At 38.5% G+C, this 27708-nt stretch overlaps 1 protein-coding gene across 1 annotated transcript in view; it reads left to right on the top strand.

Moving 5' to 3' along the window:
• Positions 1 to 11789: 11789 nt before the first annotated feature.
• The window catches only part of LOC141804544 (corticotropin-releasing factor receptor 2), a 54713-nt gene continuing 38794 nt past the window's right edge, over positions 11790 to 27708 (top strand). The window contains exons 1-2 of the mRNA XM_074689016.1: positions 11790 to 11997; positions 12121 to 12240. Coding sequence (XP_074545117.1) covers positions 11877 to 11997; positions 12121 to 12240 — 241 coding nt within the window. The 5' untranslated portion in view covers positions 11790 to 11876. The remainder of the gene's footprint in view (positions 11998 to 12120; positions 12241 to 27708) is intronic.

Below are 27708 nucleotides of genomic sequence, written 5' to 3' on the forward strand. Positions count from 1 at the left end.
AGCCCAGGAGGTCTTTTGTATTGAGTTATATACCTCAAGATAAAAAATGACTAACAGTTTTCATCCCGCCCCCTCCAGCTCTTCACACCAACACTCCTTACCTAAAACAGACGAGTTGAGGAGTCAATGAAAGGAAACTAAATTACCCTTTTTGCTCTGAAATTAAAAAGCACTGAGTAGTATTCTGTTAATCTCCATTTGAGCTGCCAGCTATGCTTTTAAACTATATTTGCAAGATAATTTCATAAGCAAAATTTCTGTCTCCTTCAGGGGAGAGTAATCTTTGAAGTGCTGTGTTTATTCTGTGTTCTGTTGCATAGGATGTTTACTTGTGGTTGCAGAAGCTTTCAACAACACAGGGATAATTGATATTCATTTAAACCACAGGGGCCAGGGGTCAGTTAAGTTATTCCTTAAACTAAGTTTTCCATGACAATTACATTATACAGTTGGCAGACAGAATTTTTGAGAGGAGTAACTGTATCCTTAAACAGACAGAAGCGTCTTTTCAAAGCAGCTTTGCTTTGTTTGTGGAAGAAAGCAGCATGCATGAAGTGGTGGTAAGTGCATGATTGCTTTCATTTTTGCACAGTAGGTGAAAACTGCGTGTTTTACATAAGTCTTACAAGTGGTGTTGTTATAAAGTCTGCTTCAATGGCAGAATGTAGGGACACAATAAAGTGAGGAAAACTTGTTATTGTTGTACTTCGAGCTTCATGTACCATTTAGGAGCCAATGTGCAGGTGCAGCTTATCAGACTGATGTCACCTGGCAGTGCAATGTTTGGGAGTGTGTGATTTGCTGCAGACCTGTTGATGAACTAAATCAAGGAAACTTTCCACAGGGCTCGGTGGGGTGCTGATTTAGCTCAGTATGTAGAGAGGCTGCAGACCCTGTTGCACTTGTTGTAGGAACGATTAGCGACATGATTTGATGGAGCTCATTCCACTTCCCATGTTTCCCAGCTCTCTCAGGCTATCCTTTCAAAATCCAAGTAAAAGTCTGAATTAATATATAAAAAGAGTGTGGCCAGTCTTTTCCATTATGTGTTATCCTGTAGAATTTGTATTTTGCAGTCTGAGCACCTGAATTCAAATTGCACACCCAAAGCTGCCTCTAAAAGGTATTTATCATGCATTCACAGAAACCAGTGTCTGCTGCCCCTAATGACAAATATTCAACAGCAGCAAAGCAAGCAAGGTTTTTTTTTTTTTTTTTGTTTTGGTAAGGGGTGATTTTTCTCACTCAGAGACAAAGACCTAAGGAAAACACAGACCACTTCTGAAAATTCTGTTTTTTATCTTCATCTGCAACTCACTCACTTCAAACTCCCAGTGGTCTTGCTTGTAACACAAACAAATAAACGTTGTTCTGAATTATCCGTCAGGAGAAAATAAAAATCACTTTATCTTAACAGGAAGAGAAACAAGGCATATGCAAATGCTAATTTGCATGTATGCATCAAGGAGATCAGGAGCTTTAGCAGAACAAGGGAGTGTATGTTTGGAGTATCACTTGGGAGTGTATGTGTTGGTGAAAGTTGAAGGCATCAGGTAAATAATGCTTCTCATCCTGGAGAGTTGGACTGATCTCATTAAAGAGACTCCTACAATTTTCTTTCTAGAGGTTTCATTCCCATTAACTTTTTGTTGTTATTGTTGCTGTTGTTGTTTGGGGCGTTTTGTTTGTTTGTTTTACTCTAATGTACGGACCAGGCAGTGTTTGTGTTTCCTTCAGAGTTATTTGCAGAAACTGACTTAATTTACTCCTTTTTTTTACTGTCATGGTTAAAATGTGCAACATGTTTTTATTGTACTTTTTTTTTTTTTTTTACCAAGACTCATAACTATCCATTTTATTAATCACAACAGTGTTCATTATAATATGTTGTAAAACAAATGTTAACAAAATACTTTGACAGGGACAGCAAGACAAAGGAACTCAGGAGAGAACCAAACATTTAACATTTAGGCCAGACAGAGAGGAGTCTGAAAAGCTAGAGTAATGCGAGTACAAAATGCATCATAAAAGGTTAATTAGAAAAAATGCAAATAAACAGAATAAAATGATGAAACAGATACATTTCTAATAGTGGTAGAGCAATGAACCATAAGGAGAAAAGAACGAAAGCTTTAAAGAGCAATTGATAGGTTTTAAGAAGAGACACGGAGCAAAATCTATGTCTATTATTCCTTTTGAATGAATAAATGAATGAATAAAAACAACAAAAGACAGTGAAAATATGAGATTAGAGTAGGACATAAAGTTTGTTTGGATCAAAATTTAGTGTACAACAAAGTCAGTCTCTGCAGTGTAAAGCCATATGTTTATCTGTAGCACAACATCATGACTTGCTTAGCCTCATTTCAAGTTCAGTCAACTAGAATACTCTGCTTTGGTAAACAGTATTTGGAGGATATTGCATATGTCACACTGATGATTTTTATGAGAAAAAAAATGTGAAAACAGAGTTTAAGGTACAGTTTTTTTTTTTTCTTTAGAGGTGACAACAGATCTTTGGGTTCAAATAGTTGTACAGCAGTTGCTAATCTTTGTACCCTGAACAGTCCTCTACAGAAAATGAATCAATAAATAATAAGGCCCATCACTGTCACTGTATTCAGACAGAACAAAGAGGTTGATGTTAACCCCACGTGAAGCATCAGTTCGACATGCGAGTGTTACGTGGAGCACTGACTCAGAGGAGGTGGTCATGGCTCGCAGCAGTACAACAGCGTAATGAGACTGGACTGCTCTCATCCTCAGCCAAATCACCTGGGAGTCAAACAGCTACAATGAGCTGGACTTATCGCTTGTGCCACCTGAGCTGGGCTGAGTGTGCGCCTGCTGAGTTGCACTGTCAAACTGCTTTGCATTGAATAAGTCACCTTGAGGCCTTTCACTAAAGCATGAGCTTTGCTATTGTTGAATGTCATTGCTAACTCATGCTGGAGCTTGTAGTGCACTGCTTCCCAGTCTGGAACAAGTTCTCTCACCCTTAAGAGTCATGTTCATCCTATGTTATGTAGGCTTCTTATATTTAAAGTTATTTACAGATTCTGTATGGATTATGGAGTCTGTATTTGGGGTCCTGGATTATATCATAATGGTGTTTTATTATCAAAGTAGAATTTCACCGTAAAGACCATATGAGGAAAAGAGTTAGAATGCATAGTAAACAGTCTGTATTTATGTAGCACTTCATCTTTCCCTCTGATGTGAAGCACTTTTACATGTCATATGCACCCATTCAAACAGTGATGGAAAAGGCCGCTATGTAAATTGACCGTCAGTATAAATGGATAACATTCACACACAGCTGGCTCAGCCACCAGGGTCAGCTTGGGGTTAAGCATCTCGTCCAAGGACATGACAACATGCTGAGTGCCCAACGTTCTGATTGAAAGATAACGCTCCATCACTGAGCCAGACCTACACAGGTTGTTTCTATTGATGAAAATGTAACTTTTGTCTCTAAACAATTTAAAAAAAAAGTAGGCAAAGGCAGCCAAAAATCTGATCAATTTGGATTAAAAAAAAATCTCTATACAACAACACACAAACATTTTAAAAGTCACTTTCTTTTCCTTTCAACAACAGACCTGATAAAGGTCCAATTATTTTCACTGATGAGTTGATGATGCATTATGTTATCTCAAATTCTAGGAATTTTTTTTTCAGTGAGCCACAGTGAAATTGGTTACTTTTTCGGGCTCATAAAGCTCAAGTTAGCCAGAGAAGAGCCACTTTGTAACCAGTTGTTTACAGTGAACCTGAGACTCACCAGAAACAGATGTCAATGTCAATGCCAGCTTTATTGATACAGCACAATAAAAACAGCCAGTGTGTTAACAGAAAACGACAGAAACAATGAAAACAACAAAAACATAAAAAGAACAAGCAAAAAAAAAGGCAATTTAGATTTTTACTACCACCACATTGGTTCATTTTTCTGCCTCAAGTAGCTGAGGTAAGCCAGAGTGTAGCCTATGTATAACTTACTATTTACAATGAACCTGAGACTTACCAAAGAGAAACAATAGTGTGCACCTCTACAGTGTAAGAAAAATCCAGAAATTGCAGAAATGTTTTTTTTGCAGCAAAATCTACTCCTTTTAAAGGGATGTAAAGCTGAAGTATACCAAAGGAAAGTCTCTGTTTAACAATTCACAGTGAACCTGAGACTCACCAGAAACATGTTAACAGATTCTCCATTGCTACATTTGATAAAACAGGGTATTTTTCATTTCTGGTTTAACTGCATTACTCTCTTTCTATGTTTAAAGTGACTGAAGTGAGCCAGTGAACCAGAGTAAGCCTCTGTTTAATTTATAAAACTCTAAAAGTATTTACAGTGAACCTGAGACTCACCAGAATCGGATGAATGGGTAAACTTGCAGGGTTTTTGCTAAACTAAGAAAGTACTACTTATTTAGTTTACATTTATGTAAAAAAAGAAAGTTCACTTACTATAAAGACAGTTGCCGAGGTCTTGGCAACACTAAAATGCAGAATGTTGACATCCTCCCCAGAGACTGTTTTGTTGTCAAGCAACAGGGGATGGGTTCAGATGGGTTGCTCTCTGTGGTAGGTACTTACAGGCTGTGCCCTTGCTTTGAGCTTCCACTTCACTCCAACACATAGTCAGCTTGCATTTTCTCAGCCTCTGGAGTTTATAGCTCTGCTTTTGTCATCTAGGAGAGAAAAAAGTGCCTTTTCATTTTTGGTAAAAGGCTCAGTTGCAGATATTACATTCATGCAAATTAGGTCAACTACACTCTGAGGGTAGAGGATTCCCTTCAAAGAGTTTTCTCAATACGCCAGGGGCAAGATGACTGAGAGAAAACAACAGGAAATGTCTCATCAATTTCAGGGAAGCAACGCAGTTTTTACCCTCAGAAGGCAAAGCTAATAATTATCAGAAGTGCACACTGAAGTATGGTCCACTCTGCATCTGATTAGTCATCCAAAGTCAGATAACACTGGAGTTTTATTTGCAGCATGTGCACACACAGTAAATATAACCCTGTGTCATCAAACACCCTGAGGCTTAATAACACCAGAGAAAAGCCTCATGAAATGAACAACTTTACAAAACCCATGGTTGACTTGAGTAGAGTAGGATTAGGTCTAAATGCCTTCATGTCTCTGGATACCACAACACCAGAATCTGAGGCTCTGATACAGGCGTGAAGTCTGTGCAACCATGATGAAATTCCACTATGTCTGCCCACAGAGGACTCTCTGTTTTTCAAACAAGAGAGGTCACAAACAATGGAAACACAACTGAAGGTCTTTGCTTAGCTAAAGTTTTCAGTTTTTTTTAAAGCATAAAAGCAATCAATGCAAATTTAATCTAAGGAATAAGTAAAATACTTTTTGTGTCTGTTTCCAAAATAAACAGTCGTTAAAATAAAACCTTAATGTGCTTGTTGAAAAAAATAATGCAGTGCAAATGGCATCTTCAATTCATTCTTTCACTTCTTTTTCTGTTTTTTTCTTGTCTTTCCTTTTACAGTGTCTCTTGAGAAGTTATCATGATGAAACTTTGATGTACTGATCCAGTGTGGAAACAATGGCACAGAAAAAAAAGTTAGTTTCAGTTGGTTTTCTAAATTGAATAACTGTTGAATATTGTAGCATTTGTCTCAGTCTTGAGAGTGGTCTTAAGGAATAATGATGGTTACTGGACGGCAGTGGGGGGCATCCTGAGGAACAACTAGACCCCAACCATCTCTGACTGAGAAAAGCAAAGCAAGATTGTGTCTTGCTATTGAGAAACCATCAGATGGTGAATATATTTGTGACATACGCCTCATTCTTATTTCAAGATTTGTCCACTGCAAAGCCCAGAGTAAGAAACACACTAAGTGATAAGAAAAATGTCAACTTAAATATTCCTGCAGATGATACGTTGACCTTTTTTAATGGTACAGCTGAATATAAACATCCAGCAACAACAATGATTAAAATCAGTTACAATGGAAGCCAAGCTACTATGTAACCAGAGAGATATTTTTCACTGTTTACATTAATCACTTGAAAGGTCCCATATTGTGCTCCTTTTCTGCAGTTTAATATGAATCATTGATGTCTTCATGAAATGGTAGTAACATGTTTTGGTCCAAAAAGCCAATAAATCAAGCACAGCAGCATTGTTTCCAGGCTCTCATAGCCCCTCTGTTCAGAACGCTCTGAATTAGTGGGCGTGACCTTCATATGTAAATGAGCCACCGCTGATACCGCCCTTCTCTTTCGCATCACTGAGAGCGGCACCACGAGTTCTAGCTCCTGCACAATGTTTAGAAAACAGCGAAGCTAATTTACCGTAACATTACAGGCTGAAACAACAGGCTAACTACAGCTAAAGTTAGCATCCTGAAGCTAACATGGAGACTGAGGAAAAAACTAAGTACAGGTTTTGTCATGAAGTATCACATTTTGTGTGAGACAAGTTTTTTACTTAAGATGAGACTTGGTTTTTTTTGTTTGTTTGTTTTTTAACATGTTTTAACTCCAACATTATTTCCTTGTTAGGCTGTAAAATTTTCAGGGTCGATACTTGCGAATCCACTCATAGATTTTGACCAAGAATACCTGCTCATAGTAACAAGAATATTTTTCTTAAGCAACAAACTGTTATGAATTATGTCTTAATAGGAAAGTTGTGTCATTTCCTCTCTAACATATAAATCAGTGATAGTTCTAAAATGTATTAACTATTTGGTCTTCAGATCCACATTCAGATGCTGGACTTGACTGTATGTAACAGGCTAGAGAACATGATCAGAAAGTAGCTGGAGTTTAATGAGATGAAAGGGCTCTGGAGGAGAGAGAAAGTCTTGCGCTGCTGAAAAGGTCGTGTCTCATATTTAACAGGTAAACAGACAAGATATTAGACTCAGTTATGAGACACAAGTCCAGCCCAGACACTTTCATAGAACAGGTTTAACAATTTGGAGCCATGATGCTTAATGTGTTATGCAGAGATTTATTCATGGTTTAAGATTCATATGCATGTTTTATTATTTAGTAAAAATGTGGATTTATTGAGTTGTATAAATTGTATCTGCAGAGTTAAAAACCTATTTCCAGTTCATGGTGCTCATTTAATTTAAATAAACATCCACAAAAAGCTGCTTTGGGAGATGTGAGTAAAGGTCAGATTGTGAATGATAAAACTTATTCCCAGATCAATAAACTCCTGTATTTATTTAGAATAATTTATGGATTACATACACTGAGCAGCCTGTGCCTGTATTCAACACTGTGTAGCATTTTCACAAGCCATGAAGTGAAACTCATGAACCAAACTTAATCTGCTCCCAAGTGAACACACAGCAAAGGCGAGTGATTCAACCTTACTGTAATTTGCAGTTTTTTCCCCAAAATGTCAAGTGTCGGGTGTACTGAACAACATGCTCATTTTCTTTGTTGTTCTAATTATTTTCACATTCAAAATCACAAATAGGTCCATCATATCAATGTGAGGCCTCATTTTTAGAACTCTCATTTTTCCCAGAGCTGCTAAAATTGAGGTGCTTTTCCTCTCGAACAGATGGAGACGAGAGCCTGCTGAGGTACACCAACACAAGAGTTAGAACTAACAATTTCTCATGCTGTGTCTCTGTTGCTGACAATTTTTAAATGTCTTAAAATAACCCTGAGTTGTTTGGTGGAACTTTGTGATAAAACTTAGTCTAAGATGTGTAAATTCAATTTTTTTCTTGTCTTGATGTTCTGATCTTACCATACGTTTATATCAACGCTAACCCTGGATTTAGTGGCTGCTTTGGGTGGTCTTGGCCCATTAACCCACCTGATATCACCTGATATTACTTGGATTTAAATTTTTTGCAACAAGCTGACTGCACCAACCAATATAAAGGGGGCATGATCAAAACATTGTTTTTTCACAACCTTGTTAATATTTCTTTAAATAATGCTCAACTTCAGAAGCACAAATGCTAATGTTTCACATAGATTCATTCCAGATTGCAGATATTAAGCTTAAATGATATTTTATTTGGAACTTCATAGATAACCAGAGAATAAAGAAACAATTGATTGTGAAAAACTGGAGGTACATCTGGCCATGTTTCAAGTGCAAACGACACTGGGTTTTTTGTTGTTTTTTCTTGTTTAGTTTTTGCAAACCATGTAGATCTTTGTCTCTTTCATTCTTACTCACTTTTAATAATAAAAGGAAAAAAGGTAGTCATGGTTTAAGTGTTGTTGAAAGCAGAGTTATGCTTTGCATGTGATATGACTATTGCTATGTACAATAACTTTGATCGCTCTTGGTTGAACGTCCTCTGTTCATATGACTAACCACCTCTTGATGCAGAATTTCTGGCTCTATTCTTTGGTTAACCCTGACCTCCTTGTGTGTTTTTTCCATTAAATGTAGCTGTGGCCATTAGATATTGTATTCTGAATGTAAACATGCTCTTCCCCCTTCTACACAAAAGATAATTACACCTTACCTGAGTGAAGAGCCAATAGAGTAGGGCCCTAATGAGTCACATTCTGTGCTCCAGCTGTGACAGCTGCTGACAGTCATTTAACATGCTAATGCATTAAAGTCAAACCAAATGATTCATCAGAACTACAAAGAAGCTCAGAAGTCAAACCGTCTTTTTCAAGCACTCCAACAGTAAGTTGTATTTTGTCATAAAATCTTTAAACCTGGTGGTCCTGCCACAAACACCTGAAGGAAGAGAGGACAGTCAGAGGGGGGCAGCACAGTGTGGCACAGAGGAGATTTGGAGGAATCACCAACTAGAAAAGAGCCTCACAGGGATTTTTCTGTTCCCAATTCAATCTGTTGATAATCAGCATTTCAATAGAATATGAACAGAATTAAATAGACAAAGATGAATCCACTCATGCAGCTAATCAGTGATAAATCATCTCAGCTTCAGCACTTAAAGTTCTCACAGCTGAAGCACTAACAGTTGTAGGGAAGCAGCGTGTATCCCCTGGCCAAGCTGAAACCTTGGGCTATGATCAGATTTATAATGCTGCCACTCTGATACGTTTCTGTTAAGTTTCCTTTTACGTTAGAGGTTGAAGTAAATATGATTAGAGGAAATGAGCTTAGCCTATGATAATTTTTAAACTATAGAAGTCAGTGCCTTCATTTGTCCATTCTATACAAGAAAGTCTGAATCTAACCCTGAACAGCAGCATGAGCGCTGGAACTCATTGACTTACTCAGTAATCAATCTGTTACTGAACCATATTTCATCTCATGCATAAAGAGAAAATAAATCTGCAACACCAGTTTCTGGACCCCAACTATCAGAGCTGGGAAATTTCACTTTGTCACTTTGTCAAGCCAGCTGTCATCTCAAATGGACCTCCAGCTGCCATACTATAATGACATGCTGACAGACTGGCACTTGAATAGAACCAAGACTTACCTAAGGTACTTTGTGTAAATGCAAGTGTACATTTTACGGGGGCAGGCTGTTTTAAATCTGCTCTCCTAAGAGAACTATTGATATGTAAATTTCTTACTCACCCTCTACCTGAGATTTTAGTGTGAGCCTCACTCAAGAGGTGAAAGACAAAGAGGCTTATTGGCAGACTCTCAGCTTAGCCCTTTGATATCATATCATTCAGTGGGAGGGGCCCCACTGACACACCGGTTCCTGCTCTCTTGTCTGTCATCTGTTAATCAACTAGGATGTCCTGGATCCTCAGTTCCCAGCAACTGCTTATAATTAGGTTTAACAGTAGACTAAAGCAGTGGAGTATTAGCTGTTAGTGAAGCATGGTAAAGGTTCTAACATTTGGGTTGTATTTAAGGTTATGATTTTGTTGGTTAGAGCTAAAGACTTTAGGAACAGATTAAAAGGTTAAAGGCTACACGTGACTTTGCAACTCCATCGTCTCCTCCAGCTACTGTTTTACTGTTTACACATCACATTGCTTTTTCTGTTTGCTCAAATACTGAATCCAAGCCAATTGGATGGCAACTCTTCCTACAGTAGACAGCAACAAATGTTTTTTTTAATATTCCCTACAAGTGTTGTATTACTTAAACGTGAAAACCAACAAATTTAGACAAAAAGGGCCTGTGCGAAAAAATACACTTTGACCCCTGACTAAATATAAACTTTTCACCTCCATATTTTTTGTATAGTTTGATATATGGGTAAAGTGTAAACAGATTTTCTTCTGTTATTCTGGTTATTTACTAAAAATTTAAAACAATCAGAGAAATGAAAGCCCTTGGAAGATAAGGATTTTTGTGCCCATTGTGGGCAAAGCTGTAGCTACTATCTATCTACTGATTATGTCTGATTCACAAGACAATCTTTGTGACATAAACAACAATCCCAGCCTTGCTTTAGTTTGTACGCATCACTGTCTAAATTGTAGTCATGGAATAAAGTAGCTGTTTAACTGCGTACCCTCTGAAAAAAGTTTCAGGTGCTCATAACAACAAATACACAAAGCTCTTGTTGCTGATTGTTCTGTTTGATTTTATTTGGCATATTGAAGCGTTTGTAACAATAGCAGTCTGTTTCATAACTGTTAAAATATAAAAAAAAACTTCTTACAGGAGCTTTAAGTACCTAAAGCTCGTGTAGGAAGTTTCTTTTTTTTAATTTTAACAGTAATTTTCATTTTTTATTTGCTTCAGTGACCCAAGTACACAAAGTCACATTCGAATGCCAATCTTAGTGTGGGAAAAAAACACAAACATGCTAAAATGTTAATTAATTCCAGGATTTCTTTCAAAATTCTTAAAGCTTTATCTAAGCTATTTTCCTATAAATGGCTTAACTGTTGTCTTGTACTGTCATTATGCCATTTAACAATACAATATGTCCTTCACCGTTGTTTTCTGCTGTAGCAAAGTGAACAAAGACTGTTTCTACAAAAAGCTGTTGATTTCTTTACGCCTACCTGAGGACAGCTGTGTCAGCTTTTCAGAATAATAATGAAGACAGGATTAATCCTGTTCCTTCTTGCTTGTTTGCTTGCTTTGTTTGATTTAGGGGGCCATATCAATTGAAGAAATCAGTCTTTTAGGAAACGAGCAAAATTTTTCCACAGGAGTTCAGAAAATGAGAGAAGTTTCGGGTATGACCTCACTTGACGTCTTACCACATTTCAACCCATCAAGCCTACCCCTCTTGTTGCACATCAATTTTGGCCCGTTTGTAATTTGTAGTTGGGTATTACTTTGTGACCTTTAGTACAGGGGTGGATCCAGGCCCTTTTGATTGGGTGGTCCAATCAAAGCACTGACATACTGAAGCTAAATTAGCTTGGCCTGCAGTAGTTCTGAGCCATAAATTAGGATCTTATCTCTTTGGAGTGCATATTTTTACCCTCTATGATTAAGAACTTGTGATGCACCAAAGTCAAAAAAAAGGACCTGACTCCTGGATATATGTAACAGCAGTAAAAGGAACATGGTGTTCCATTCTTATTGATGTTTTTTTAAAATGCATTTTTGACTTCTGCCTATCAGTAAACCTGAAATGAGGTCAGGATCCACAAAGTATCACTTCAGGAGCTCTGAGTACAGAATGAAAGGAGCACTCGTTCTCTTTCTGAACGCAGCTCTTCTCTCCCTGAATAAACCAGACAGGAGGTTGTCAGGTGTGAAATGCCAGAGTGACAGTAGGATGCGGTGAGTTCGCTGTATCGGCTGTCTCTCAACGGCTCGCGGTAGCACGTGGATGAATGCGGGCGCGCGCGGCTCTGATTGGCCGGGCGCGCGGCTCTCAGTGGGAGCGCTGAGCACTCAGCTTGTCTTTACTGTTGCTCCGATTCACAAGCGCGTGGACACCGCTGGGCTCAGTGTGCATCTTCGCTCGGACCCGGGATTAACCTGTCATTATTCAGCTCCCACCATGGATGCTACCTTATATCAGATTATATTCGGTGAGCTCGCGGACTTAAACTGTAGTTTGATTGATGCCTTTCAAGACACTTTTTTGGAAAACGCGTCTTTGTCACTGCTCAACACTGATGGTAAGGTGAACCTGTTTCTTTTTACACTCCACCAAAAGTGTTGCGTCTTGAAAAATAAAAACTACATAAACTACAGCTGGATGAACAACCCCTTTCTTCTTCCTCCTAATTCCCCCCTCTCAGGTTTTTATTGTAATGCCACTACGGATGAGATTGGAACCTGCTGGCCACGGAGCAGCACCGGGAGGATCGTGGAGAGACCCTGCCCGGAGTACATCAACGGGGTGAAGTACAACACAACCAGTAAGTTACCCTTATTGCAAAAGTTCTCTGTCATACATTTCTACGGAAAATGTGATTTTTTGCATAGAACCTGGATGAAAACGCCGTGAAAGAGGGGTTTCTTTTTGGTCAGAGTGATTAAATATGTGGTAATGGGCAAACACGTGGAGCAGATAAATCCTGCTAATTACAGTATGCATTTTAGATGTACCATACTGTATTATTCATGCTAATTGTAGGGTTTTTCTGGTGCTACAGCCGTCTGTTGTGATGTGAAGCAGTGATGACAGTGAATCTCAATGATCATTACACCTCCTGTCATTGGAGCAGCTGGATCTGAAAGAGCACGTGTGCTGCTCAGTGAACGTTAAAGGATAAATCTGCCCAGAAATACTCACAGTTTACATTGATTTGTTTCAGTTGTTCGGTATTGTTGTGTTTCTTAGGCTGAGCTATTTGACTTTACTTAATGAAGTGTCTCTTACAGAGCCTTGAGTTATTAAACCCAAGAAATATGATTTAAAAATGGTCCACTAATGCAAGCTCAACAAAGAATTTCATCATTTAAAGAAAAGAAAAGAAAATATTACCAGCAGAGACTCCCTCAGCTTCAATCGGGCAGATTGCTTTGCAGACTTTCTATCTGTCACATACAGTACTGTCAGCCAGGAGAGTTTTTGGCTGTCTAATCTGGAGCAAGGCAGTCTTGAGGTCTCCTTCAAACATGTATGCTGAATCACGCTCTTAACAGAAGGCAGTGGATACTACTATTTGCCTGAACTCCTAATACCAACTTACAAATGAAGTCCCAGACATTGTCAGTAGTTTTCCATTAAGCAGAATTTACACTTTGCTGTTGATTGTAACAACAAGTTCAAGTTTTGTTTTCTGTGTTGAAAAACTGCAAGCATCCAAGCTAAATCTGGATGACCAATATTTTTAAAACAGGAGCGAAGAGCCGCATATCACCTTTTTTTTTAAACACCACACCAACACTGTCCAGTTATGTAACTCTTGTATTAATCATTAGGCTGCTGAAGGTGTTATTTAGACCTTTAATAAATTTGTTACATTTCACTACAGAACACCTAAAATTAACTCCTGAATGTGCAGATTCATTAATCCTGGCTGCATTTTTCATTTAACACAGCTATGATCTCTATAATAGGCTCTGTCATGATTTTTTTATTCAACTGCTAACCACTAACTTGTTCACTCCAACATACAGGAATTAACACCCTGTTCTCTGAAGTCGCCGCTGCTTTTTGGTGGTCAGCATTAGCTTGCCCCACTCTTGTTGTTAGTGTGAGCCGCTTCATACAAAAAACATAGTCATGCGCCGCGAGGACATTTTATGATGTCAACCTTTGTTTATTCACACCTTTGTGGATTCATTGAATATTAATTACACATAAGGGTTGGATATTGTAGCATTGAATGGTTCAGTGAAATTAATTATGCACTCAAACATCAGGACTGTCACATACACTGAAGTATACTGTTTCCATTTGTGTTTGGGGTTACTACAGCTGCACTGCTTTTTCGTTTGCTGTTCTCTTAGGTTTGGCAAACTAAATAGGATAAGTAGGAATAATGGGAACAAGAATCAAAGAGGAAGAAAAAATCAAAGGAAATTGAACAAATTAGACTCCTCAGGCAAAATGGAACAGGTGACAGTTTTTTATCCCCTCTTCCCAGAGACATTCAGGGAGATAATCACAGGAATGAATCTCACTGACACCAGAATGTGCTGTTTTTGTTAAATCTGCATCGTCAACCGCATCTATTATTAAAAGAGCCAGTTTACTCTAAGAGATTGGAGAGAAGGTTTCTGCTATTTTTTGTTGTTCAGTAAGAATTCCTACAATACAGCTTTGTCTGTGAGAGTAGTGTTTATGATGTTGCAGGCATCATAGGGAAGAGTATACAGGAGTTTTACAGTTTGATGACCTCACAGTTAAGAAAAAAGTCATTTTATGGCTTGTTACTCTCATTGATTGCAGCTGCCTTACCTTGCAAGCTCCCCTGCAACAGAAGAAATATACTTTGGAACCATGCATTTTCAATCACAGCTGCTGTAACTTCATTGGTGTAGCTGTCTCTGATCAGCTATCGTATGCTCCAAACGGAGCTATCACACAGGAATACTAATCGGCTAGTGAAAGTTTGCTGTGCTAATCTCTTTGATGCACTCATCATCATCTGAAAGTGCGTTAGAGCCACCGTAGGTTATAGCAGTGATGCATGTGAGCTTGCAGTCTCTGAGGAAGGATGATGTGACTGCAGCATGATGTGTTACAACATTGCATGCAGAGTCTTCACATGCTCTTTCCAAACAGGTTGAACTGTGACAGATATAAAATGCTGCTCTGCAAGCTTGAGAATACTTTATTTATTTCCTTTATTTATCATAGTTCTGACACAGCAGGCTTAACAACCTGCCAAACAGAGCCTCTGGAGGGATAAATGCCTGGATTTAAGCCATGTTACAGTAGGCGGAGGGAAAGTTCAGAGAGCAAGGGAAGTGTTAAGAAGAAATTGTGCTGGGGAATAGATGCATGCAGTGAGCTCAATATATAAATGTAACTGTGAAGATACATTTATGGACGTCACAGGGTTGCAGTTTTTAGCACTGCACAGGGTGCCTCACAGTAGGCTTCTGGGTTCAGACTATCTGTATCAAGTTTGCATTGTCTAAGGAGGTCATTTGGCCCCATACATTGTGCCACAATTTGAAAACATGTTGGGTGGGCTTGTTCTTTGAGTGTGACTGTCAGCTCTGGTGATTAACTGGTGACCTGCTGAGGGTGCACCCCTGACCCACAAAGAATGACACCATGGCTGATGGAAGCCACAGTACATGTGCTTATTGTTGTGTAACGCTTCTTTTCTCACATATTCTCTCTCACATGGTCATAGTTTCCCATGAGACCTTTTTTTTTTTTTTTTTACCTCAATCTGCACATCTATATACAGACACCATGTAATTCCGGAGGCTGTCCGTAGATCTCCAGACCCAGAAAGCAAACCACTCACTAAATTCACCATAACTGACTAGAAACATTGTTAGCTAGCACAGGTCCAAGGATAATTTTTAAAAGTCATGGCCAAACAAAGTGGTCTAAGCTGAGACAAATGTGATGTTTTACCCCCAAGATAGAACTGTCAATCTAAAATTTAAAGACATTCAATGATCCAAAACTAAACTCAGTGAAGGGTGAATGTAATATCTCAAGTGAAGCAGTGTATGAAATATTAAAAATGATTGTGGTTAAACACAGAAATAGAAACAATAGGTGTGATTATTTTAGACCAGCAAGATCAGGCAAAAATAGCTTATAAGAAGGAGCTCCTTTGAAATATGCCACACAGATAGAGATTGGGGGGGGGGGGGGGGGATTTGTGTTAGTGTAGTCGTTAGTGTAAAAGCAGGTTGGAATACGAAGGGCAAAAGAAGGATGGTATTAAAGGTTGCTGAAGCATAATTGGATAAGAGGTCAAAATAAGGGGTTAGAAAGGATGTAAGATAGCTTTATAGTGAGTTTAAGTAAGATAGTATTAAAGTGGTCAAGATAAAAGTGATTGTAGTGGTTCAAAGTAGGCTGGAATCCTCAGGGTCAAAATGGTGGGAATGATAGGGTCAAAGTAGGATGGGATTCTAGTCAAATGGTAGTTACAGGTGGTCAAAGTAGAACATGACTGCTTTTGTTCAAAATGATGGGGAAGAGGGTCAAAGCAAGACAGAATAATTGGTGGAGTTGCTTAGGTGGAAAATGTTAGGGAAAGACGGGTGTCAAAGTCGGAGGAGCTGATCGGGGTCGAAGAGGATGGCAGGGTCCAAACCACATCATAATGTTACGAGGGTCAAAATGTAATTGGATAAAAGGCTCAGAGTCAAATGGAAGGAAAAAAGGTCAAAGTTGGATAGAATGATAAGGGTCATAGTGTGCCAAAGTTGGATGGGATCAAAGGGGTTCAGGTATCTTGGTGATGGAGGGTTGAAAAAAAGCAAGATTGGTTTGGTGCCATTTTCAACCAAGTGGTCCAGAATGATGTTGGAGGCAGGTCTCAGTGGGCTAGTGAGTCAGTGTTTCAGTGAAAACAGAGACAAATAGAGGAGAAAGGAGTAGACATGCTTGTGTAGGTATATACAGGTAATGAAATTAGGAAGGCCAAAGTAGAAAAGCTTGTGAGAAAGAGGAAATTGAATTTCTGAGAGAAAGAGGCATGGTCCTGTCCCTGAGTTATGTATCAATAACCTAATTTTGAGGTTAAAGTTATGGTATGCTGTATTTTTCAAAGGGTCCTGAGACAGTGGAGGATAATTGTCTTGTTCTTATTCAACAGCACTAATGACTGCATTTGCTGCCATTGTTAAGTAACAATAAAAGAAATTGGGTCAGACTAAGAATAGAAATAGGCCTCAACATCACATGAGATGTTGCTAATTACTACAGGGCACTTGCACAAACAGTCAAAAGTAGATTAAAATTAGAAAATAAGGTTGATGTGAAGATGCAGCACACAGCTCTGCAGACTCAAACCCAGCTAGATGTGTGTGCCGTTTTTTTTGTCTCTTCTTAGGCTACATGCAGTATCTGACCTTTGGGACTTGCAATAGAATTTCTTCCATTTCCCTTTGGGGATGTCTCAGGGCAAAACACTGTATGCTACAGGCCTGCATATTAAAAACGTATGACCCAGGATGTGCTACTTTTATACTCAAGGAAAAACCCTTGTGCTTTGTGCTCCCCGAATTTCATGTCCTGTGTTAAGCTTTGGTAGGTTTTATGTTGTACTTCAAAATCAGCAGCTAAGGAAGTATATTGTGCACAAAATGATTCAGTTCACACATAAAAATCATTGGTTCCACTACCTTGAAAGGCCCGCTCAGGTAAGGTGCTATAAATTGCTGTTGGTTTTTTCAAGCATTCATCAATATTAATGTCTGTTCAGAGTGGCTTAAGAGGTTTATGCATTTTTAAACCTTCCTGTCTCATTTCTCTTTTCTTTTTTTGGAGCATTTGTTCAGGTCTCTGGTTTACACGAACTCCACATCCCCGCAGTTGGGGCTCAGTTGTCAATGTGGTTTTAAATTCATTTATTGTATATGCTTTGTCAGTAACATGTGACATGCTCTCTGTCAAGCCTGAGGCAATACAAGGTGCTCACAGCGGTAGAGATGAATGATATCAACAGTCAGGTTCCCTCCTTTGGTAAACTCACCCTTTCTCTGTGTGTGCCTCTTCATTTTCTCAGAGGAGACGTTTAGTTGGTACATAATGTACCACAACACAGCTCAAAGTCAGGATAGCTGCATCCACAATGGAACTTTATTGATTCTCTTATCAGGATTAATAAAGTCTGAGACATATCAGCGCTGTGGTGTATCAGTTCAAAGAGGACAGAGCTGAGCTGCTGCAGTGCTGCACGTAGGGGACACAGCTTGAAGCTTTACTTTGAATCATAGATAAAACTGTGGGTGCTATGTTACTTCATTCTGTGCTGACATGAAAGATACATTTGCTGGCACCATTCAACTTAGGGATAGAAAGTGAAGGTGGCTAATGATGTCTTTTAGATACTACTATAAATGGATAAGATTTCATTGATACCAAATTCTGCCCAATTCTTTTTTGATTTCTCTCAGTTCCTGTGTGATTTCCACGGCCTGAATGCTTTTTACTCATGATCACGGGACAGGACGTTCATACCTTCACTTTTCTGAATTTCATTCCAATGTTTCAATGGTTGTTGTATCATTCTGTGGTATGATGGTACTGTTAGTATAATTGTGTGCAGAATTATTATTTATTTATGATTTATGCATTCGGGACTGAGCACCCATCCAATGCAAGTATCAAAGTCGCCACAGCAATGGCTAATTTCCAACACCCGTCCTTAGAAGCACTTTAAAGAGCCATACTTAGGACTGCTTCTGTGTCCTGTCCACCATGATTACTTCAATGACTCCTTACTTGTCCTTGCTCTTGATTGCCTCTTGTAATGCATGTTGCTATTGATGTCCCAGACATTGACAAGGAAACCAAACTAATTTAAAGCAAATTATATACGCAAAATATAGTATTTCCAATCATTTAGAGGAATCTTTGTTCTTATAAACTTTATCTGAGAGCCATAAGTGACATTTGAGTGGTGGGCACAATCTTTTCCGAGGAGATAACGAAAGTCACTGGGGAGGTATAGTTGGGTAATGATTAAGTAAGTTCATCCCCTAATGATGTGAAAGGAATCCTTCCACTCTTCCAAAAATTACACCATCAGCACAACTTGATGACTCATCAGTGTTTACTACATGAGATAGATGACAGCCGCCTAAACAAGCCCTTTAATGCATTGCATCTCCTTTCATGTCTCCCTGTGAAAGAGTAAAATTAAAACCTTTAAACCACAAGAATTGCCTTATCCAACACACTCTCCAACTGATGCAACTGGCTCCCTATGTGCAGTCTCTCATGCAGAGAATCAACCACTTCTGTTTGCAACAAGCCGTGAGATGTTGTCTCTGCTGAATCCAGTGATTGCACCAAAGACCTCTAGGAAGTACCTCTCCCGCGGTGAATCTTCGCTCTTGAAAACCTTTGATCCGCTTCTACACACTGAGACTGGCTAAAAGGGCAGTCAGACAGCAAATTCAGGTCACTGTATGAGGCAAACATTTCACTAGCTACTGCACACCAAGTACTGCGGGGGGTAAATCGGCCCCAGGACCCAAGGCTGCACTCACTACTGCTTAAGTATCTGCACATACTACAATAAAACACAGCAGTAAGGGGTAGATTTTTTAAAACCAATGGAACATCAAACCCTCGACAGCCTTTTCCTTTTCATACCAATTTCACATGATGTGTTCAAACAAATGCACATCTAGAAATTAAAATAAAATATAAAATGATGTAAAAACAAATTTCTACTCATATTCACAGTCTTCAGGGGTTGTCTGATATTGGATTTTAACTGATCAGGGCTAAGTTTAAATATGTAATACAAAAAAGTACCCTCAAATCAGGAATGTTTGTATTTACCAATAAAAGCCAATTTTATGGGAAGAGATTTCAGCTGTTTTAGCTCTGACAGTGTTCTGACATAATCAGTTTGCCGGGAACACCTCTCAAAGAAGGTGGCCAGTAGAGGCATCTGACAACCCACGCAGCAGCATGTATGTGTTTCCACTAATGACTGTGGATGAAAGGCAAAGCCTTATGTGACTCACTATTGAGCAGTTAAACATGTTTTCTTCAGTAGTGACAGGGGACACAATTTGACCCTTGTGAAAAATGATTATTTTAATAGATTGTCATCATCCCGCTAGTAGGGCATGAAGAGGAAGGACCCAGTAGGAGGAAAACGAAAAAAACTGTCAAATCAAAACCAAAACTAAAAAAAAAGAACAGAGACACGGAAGAAAAATAAACCCACAAGTAACATCACATGAGGTTTTGACGAGATGAACTGACAAAGACACACACACACACAGAGTAACAAGCGGCAGGACACAGGTGTGTGACATGACATGTGAAACTAATGACTGCAATCAAACGGGAGGGAAAACAGAAGAACAGGAAGTGAAAGGAAACCAGACACACAAGGAGCAAGAACTACAAAATAAAACTGGAAATGCAAGGGAAAGCACACAAAACAAGGATCACTGAGAAGAAGGCTTAAAGGTCTGACCCATAGAAATACAAGATAAATCCACAGAAGACAACAAAAAGGTCACACATGACAATCATCATGGATTATGAAGAACTATTTTACCAGGGATAACACTGATCCCGTTTTATTTCCTCAAAGTTACATTTAAGCCAGTGATGAAGTGCCACCTTGATATGAATTTTCCACATTTCCTCCACCCCTTCCAAAATTGGTGTTTTTTTGCATGAAAACTCAGCAGACAGTCAACAGTGCTTGTTAGGAAGGACTAAAACCCAAACAGCTGTTAGAAGAGGTAACCGTGGGCTTAGTGGTATTGATCAGCAGCATTTGCAAACCCCTGCAGCCCTGGGGTCTCTCCTTTTATCATCATGTCTGCTTCTGGATGCTACTTCTCCAGGTAATGAGTTTTTCTGGTGGTTACTTTGGGAGACAGTTTTTCTTCTTATATTTCTTACACAGGTTTTAAAGTTTTATTACCTCTTTCATTAAGTTTGTGTTGCGTTTTCCCTCTTTTTGCCAGAGCTTGGGCACTGTCACTTTAACATAAATTGTGAAACAAAAGTAGTAACGTGAAACACAAATTAAGAGTTTGAAGCTTGATGATGAAAATATTAAACTGTAAATATTTAACTTAAATAATTGAATAACTATATTTTATACTCAGAAAAAGGTTCATTTGATTCCATTTAGAAATGTTTCTGCCTCACTAGCCACGTATACATGGACCCAAATATTCCGCTTGCATTCGGTTTATTTGCTTTAACGGAAAGAATTTAACCTTTGTATACACCTCATTCCGAAAGAAAAGTGCCAATCCAAATGGACATTTAATCGGTTTCACAGGGGTGGAATATTCCTTTCCCCAAACCAATTGAGGTATCATGTATCCACTTAAACAGAAAGTTGTCAGGGTGCGTTCTTTCAGCGCATGCTCAAATATGACGTAAGACCCAACTAGAGACGTTCCTCAACTTTAAAAATGGCGGCAAGCCTTCAGCACTGGACTGCTGGAAAGTTTGTTTTTGATCCAAACTTTGAAAGAAATAAACATAATTTCAAGACTGGACGGACGACAAACAAAAATAAGGAGTATTGCAACACCTGTCTGAAAACCACCTGTAAACAAACTGTCATCCTCCAGCTTTGATAAATCTCGTGATGTTTATGTTTTTCTGCGCATGCCTCATTGACTATTCTGTTAGATGTATGTAGACCAGAGATTGGACTATTCCTTTCCATGTATTCTATTGTTTTCGGAAAAGTCATTCGGAAAGATTCCATTCGGAAAGACGTAAAACTCCTCATGTAACCGTGGCTATTGTTTACAGGGTCAGGTGTGTTGACTCAAGTTACAACAAATGGTCAAAAACAAATCATTTTAGATATGGAATGGAAACTAAACACTGATTCACATTACATTATTACCAGGAAAAACAATTTTAAATTCCTTGCAGGGAGTAAATAGACTCAGTGTACGTGGACATTGGTTCATCAGTCAAGGTTTAATACAGTAGTTATCTGGTAAAAATAGCAAGATTAAAAAAATTGTTGTTTTACAATAGTGGCCTTGTTTAAATGACTTAAATTGCACATAACATGTGACAGCATGTTTACGCTCTTTAGCTGTGTAATGTGGTGTACATGTTCTTGTTATATATATTTCTGTTGATTGTTGCATTCCCTCCAGGCTACATAATTATAGCACACAGCCTATTTGCTCATTTTCCCTCACCAGCCGACAGCAGTACAGCTGTGAGACAAGGAAGTTTGACAATAAACACGTGTGCAAGCTTTTAAATCCCTGACCTACAATTGCAGATGTAACTTACGTGTCATGAAGACATGAAGAGAAATGGGAAAAGTGAGGAGACACAGCTGTGAGGAAACAGATTACCCAGCAACTCCTCTTCAGGCTCTGGTTGGCATATGCAGGCTTCGGTGGTCATCACTCAAGTCACAATGCTTCAGTGTTCACTACCAAACCAAAGAAGACAAACCGGCACAAACACAATTTCCTGTTATTGCGACTTCAGTGGCTGTTCACGCTTTGTTGCACGGTCAAGTGAAGCTTGCAGTCATGGTTTTACTCAAACCTTTATTTGTTTAATCTTCCGCAAGAAAACTATTGATGCAGGCAAATGATTGGTCACTTATCTGCAGTATTAATATGAAATGAAATGTTATTTTTAGTAATCCAATGTTTCTTGCAGTTGGAATAGGGCTTCAAAGCAGTGGAAAATTTCAGTTAAATTTTCAGAAACTTTCTACAAACTTTGGCCAGAATTGTGCACACACTGTCATGATGGCATGACTCTTTCCAAGGCGGGTGTGAGATTGTATCTTCTTTTAAGCAGTGCTTTTCTTTGTTTAAGACAACTTTTAACTTGAGACGCAATGAGGTAAGGTTTTCGCAGTGCTGTTGTTTAAAACGTAAGAACAAGCAAACTTTGTCGGGTTGTACCATAGTTTTGTAGCCGATAAACTATACTATATTTAGTTAGACTCATCGCTCTGAGACGTATCCATAACTTGTAATGTTAGTGAATCCTGGTTATGTCCTGCCAGCGCTCCTCTACCAAGCAGAGCTAACATAACCTCACTCTTCATTTTACTGATAGACTCTCGAGTCTGAACAGACCACTGCAGTGGGTCGGAATGAACATTATCACAAACAACTTATCCCATATTTTTGTCTTTAGCCCGTGCTCTATCACTCTTCTGTTTAGCTTTCTTCTGTTCTGTTTTTTTTCTTTTTGCCAGTTCAGCTCCTGTGTCCACCATTACTGCAAAACTAATAAAAAAAATGTTTTCACCAGAGAAAACACAGATCTCTCTTCTCATTACTAAACTTTGTTGGCCGGCATGTTGTTGTAATAGAGACTTCAGGGTGCAATAAAACAATCTGGTCCTGTTGGACCTGATTGGGAAGTTGAGAAATAGCATTTAGAAGTAACCCAACTTGGTCCAATTAGTCATATTTCTAGAAGTGAGACTCTTTCAAGATCACCCATAGTCCCTTTAAGCTTAGGAAACTTGTAAAAATTCTGAATTGTTTAATCAAAACTTAGTTGAACATATGTAGTCCTCTGGTGGTGCCTATAATGATCTTGTGCTGTGGGCATCATGCACAGTGCCTAAAGAGAGTGTGGCTTCAATAGCCCTGCAATTGGCTAAGTGCTGTTATGTAGGCAAGAGATGGCATGGATATTTAAGTGAACTTACATAAAATGTGGTTGTTCTGGCCAAAATTATGCTATCATACCCTAGCTATTTTTAAGATCCTCCTTATGGAGTCCATGTTTATTCCCAAAAATTAATGTGGAAAGTTGATTACTTTGAAAATTCCCAGAAAATCCTGGGTTGGATTATGATTATCTGTCACCCCAAGCGATCACACTTCTTCTTATTCATAGTTTAAAGATAAGTATGGTTTAAAAGGATAATCTGTAGAAAATTTAAACCCACATTACAATCAATCCATCCATTTTTTGTCAGATGTTAAGTTGGATATTTGAATATTAGGCTTGATAGAGATTGATTCATTTTTGGAGCCAGCCCCGAGTGGCCATTAGTGGAACTGCAGACTTTTGAGCTTGGTTTTGAAAACATTTTTTTCAGCTTGTGATCTTGTATGAATTGTATCAGCCGTTGTAAATATCATGAGAGCTTTTTACTTTGTCAAGGAAATGAGCCCGCGGCATTGCTTAGGGGGGGATAAAGCTCTGTTTCCTTCCATAGTAGCTTCCAAAAGATTTTCTACAGGGTCCAGAGCAGCCGAGCTGGTTGGTATATCAAGCACAGTCATTTCTTGGTCAGAAAACAGTTTGGTCGAAGTTTTGGCAGTGTGGGCAGGTGCTGATTTCTGCTAGAAAAAAAAACAATTGTATCCTTGGCAGCAGATGGAAGCATGAAGTGCTTTAAGATCTCCAGGTAGATCACTGTGAACCAATACCAACAGATGGCATGGCACAGACTGCAGGAAGATCATTGCCCAGACACTTCTGATGTCTGTGGTTCAGGAGTGGCCTGATATTTGGAATTAAAACAGTCAAGTCCCCCTTCTGAAGAAGTCTGTATGCCATGGCTCTCGATGGACTGTCACCAGCCTCAGCCCACTCATTGTGAAGCTCTCCCCAGTTCTTGAATCAACTTTTCTTGACAATTCTTTCAGAGCTGCAGTCATCCCTGTTGCTTGTGCCTATTTTTTCAGCCACATTTTTCTCTCTGAGTCAACTTTCCATTAATATGCTTGGATACAGAGCTCTGTGAACAGTCCATCTTTCCAGCCATTTGTGGCTTACCCAGCTTGAGATGGGTGTTGGTGATTGTCCAATGGTTGTGGCAGTGTTCATTGAGCTTGATTAAAAGATGTAGAGTACTAATTTTATTTTAATAGTAGTTTGATCAAACTCAAAATGAAATCTACATACTTTTTTTAAGAAATGTTTCTTTATTTTTTTTTCAGCCGAAGGCAAAACCTTCCAAATCTGCATTTTGAGATATGAAGAAGATGAATCATTATTTAAATGAATAATAAAACGGAATAAGTAAAATTTGGCACACTTCTCTATCTCTCTTTCTTTGATGTTCTATTTAAGCCAACTTCTGTGCAACAACAGTGCAACCAGCTTTTCTTTTCTTTTTTTTAACTTTAAACTGTCCTCTGAGAAAGAAAACTACACAGACTTCTCTGTAATACTGAGCACATCATAAAAAACACATTTTTCAAAGGATCATTTATGGTTAACCTCAGGGGATATTAAGCCTAACTGATTGTAAAGGATTATCATCGTGGATCATGGGCACCTCATGACATGTAGGGTACACCTCAGGCTAAGCTTCTTCTTTGCCATCAATACAGTGTCATCTCTGGTTTGTTATAATTTCAATCACTTATTGACATACCACGTGCTTGGCTTACTTTGATTCTTTTTTGTGTCCTCTTTTAGAGATCATTTGATGATATAAGCTCATACTGAGGGGAGGAAAATGTCAACATTCCTCTCGGGAAGTAGGGTTTTCATTAAAGATGAAACTTTTTTTTATTTGAAAACAGAAAGTGAAGCCAAAGCAGTACGTTTCAGATGTTCTTTATCTGAAACCAGCTGCGTTTAAATCCAGGACTCATCTGATTGCCTGATAATCACTTCACAAATATGGACTGATTGGCCTCAGTTCTCCTTTTTGTCACCCTCTCTTCCCTCATGTTGTGCCAGTGGCATGCTTTGGGCTGCCTCGTGTCACAGCTTTCAAAGACAAATAATTTCATCCAAAGCAGTGAAGCTCTTCACAGCTTTCCTGGTGACCTGGTTACAGCTTTCTATTCCCTTGAGAGATACTTTATGAAAATAACATATACTTTGCGAAGTCACTTATAGTCACTGGGTGACCCTGTATTTCTCTTCTGCTTTTAATGGGTTGAATTTTTTTCCTTATCATTTCTTTCTTTTGATGATTGTCGCCAGATTGTAATAACAAGTTTTCCCGACTTGTTCCAAAAAGAAAAAAAAAAAGTTTGATAAAGGAACGGTTATACAGGATGATGTATAGCCCCTTGTAAAGAGGTGAAACTCTGACATTTTCCAGATAATGTCAGGCCATTGAGGCCCTGGTATTTACAGCAACCTGCTTTTCACACTAACACTTAACAAAGGAAGATTGTCAGCTTTGGACACACTCATATCTGAAAACCACCTGCATGGCTGAGGCAGGGAGGGGCAGCAAGCAGGATGATGAGAGCTCTTTCTTTATGGTGACTGTTCTAAATAAATTACAATACATTTTATTTGAATGGTGCCTTTCAAGAAACTCAAGGACACCTTACAACATAGAAGAATTACAAAAGTTAAAATACATTTCTGGGTTATATTTCTGGGTTATTATTTTTGCAACAGATGAACAAAACAACCTGGCTCATCCAGTTAATGTCGACCCATTTTTAAGTATTATTTATTTATTTACATGGCAGTGTTAAGTTTGGTCATGGTCAATCCAGAATTGTTATTATCGATTCCAGTGTGGGAAATTAATTTTTTTCGTCAGGTGTCAGATCATGCTACTAAGGATGGGTACCTTTCACACTTGAAACAATACAGTACCTGGTATCAGTACTCAACAGTACCAATTTTCAGTACTTTTGTGTGTTTATGTGCAAATAATTAATTATTTGTCTAATAATAAAATCTTATAGTTTTTTTTTTTATTTAAAAAAAAATAGTTTTCAATGAAAAACCTTACAATGTAATCACTTGTTGTGATTTTTTATTTTTTTTTGCACAGTGCAGATTGTGTAGTCCTATATTTGGCTCTTGTTTTAAGTTAAACTTGAATTTAAGCAGCAGTCTGTAAGGTACATGTAGCTGACTCATTCAAGCACATTTACCATTTACCAAAGTCAGACATTTTATTCAGTTTGGATTTAATTTCTGTACAGTTGCACTTCTTATATGTTCCCTGTGATCAGAGGTTATATTTCTTGTCGATTGTGAAATTGGCCATATTTGCCCTGGTTGTGGGTATTGTTGTGATTTTCTCAGGAAGAGCATCATCCATCTTTAAAGTTGGATTTATCTTTGGGATTTTTTATGCTTGAAAGCAATTTTCATAAATAAATATGCTGTTTCAGGTACTTGTTATTATTGTGCACAAGAAGTTAATCTTACATAAAACATGTGATAAGAGTATGCACCATAATAAAATATGCTACTCCAATTCAGAAGAGAGATGATAATCTCTGCAATTATGTACACAGTAAAATATCGGTATCTGTATCAACTAAACAAGTTAAATATCGGCATATCTGATATCAGCAAAAAATCCAATATCGTGCATCCCTCCACGTAAAAAGCAGACTAATGTAAAGTGAGTGGGTTAGTACAGTTGTCTGGGTAAGCAGGACCATTTGACTTTTGGTTGGGTTTTTGCTCACCCTATCTGTGTCCATTAGAACCACCAGCTCACTATACCTCAGGTAAGATAACAGTGATCAGACAAAAGCCTAACAAATGTTATTAGTTGAACAGAAAAGGAAGGTGACCAAAGCTCTGCAGTTGGTATGAGAAACAGATTATAGTCTCCCTATTAAGTCTGTCAAATTTCGGATTACAGAAGGGAACTACTTTGTCAAAGAGGGGCGCTACATGAGAACCAATGAAATTAAAGTAAAAGTTTTGGCATGTACTTTTCACTGATTGGAGGCTGTCTAGACAAGAGGACAGCTATTTATAGCATTTCTGTTCTTAATGGTATTGCACTCAAATTTGTCTCCGTGGCTTTTCTGACTGTTGTGCCAAAAGAAGGAAGATAACCCTGCACAGTGAATGGATGTTAAGTTACTGCAACTTACGCAACTACTTTTTACATCTAATGAAGTTAAGCTGTGATATGTAAGTACAGGTATATAAAGCCTGAAACAACACCTGAGGCTGCACCAGGTCTCAGTCACTGTGAGAAATGTCTCTTTTTTTAACCTGCTGCAGTAATTCCAGAGCCAGATCTCCCACTGCGATCTGAACTGTCAGACGTAGGAGGAGGAGACACAACAGCTTACAGGCGCTCTGAGAAAACAGGAAAACAACGGTGGCATTTCTGCTCTGGCAGATTGCCTGCACTAAATTCTACCCCGGCTGTTCTGCTCTGAAACAAACAATGATCTCTTTCTGATGTCCAAATACAATCCACACTAATCCCACTTATGTGCCAAATATTTTTTTAAACAGTGAGACAGCTCTACTGTAGAAGTGGGTGTCTAATTTTCACCAAAAATATGCCAGTAACATTTCTGCGGGAGCCACAAATGTGCATGACAAAGAA

This window comes from Halichoeres trimaculatus, unplaced genomic scaffold, assembly GCF_033239565.1.
Source record: "Halichoeres trimaculatus isolate MK-OKI-2021-1 unplaced genomic scaffold, fHalTri1.1 fHalTri1_scaffold_15, whole genome shotgun sequence".
Classification (NCBI taxonomy): Eukaryota; Metazoa; Chordata; class Actinopteri; order Labriformes; family Labridae; genus Halichoeres; species Halichoeres trimaculatus.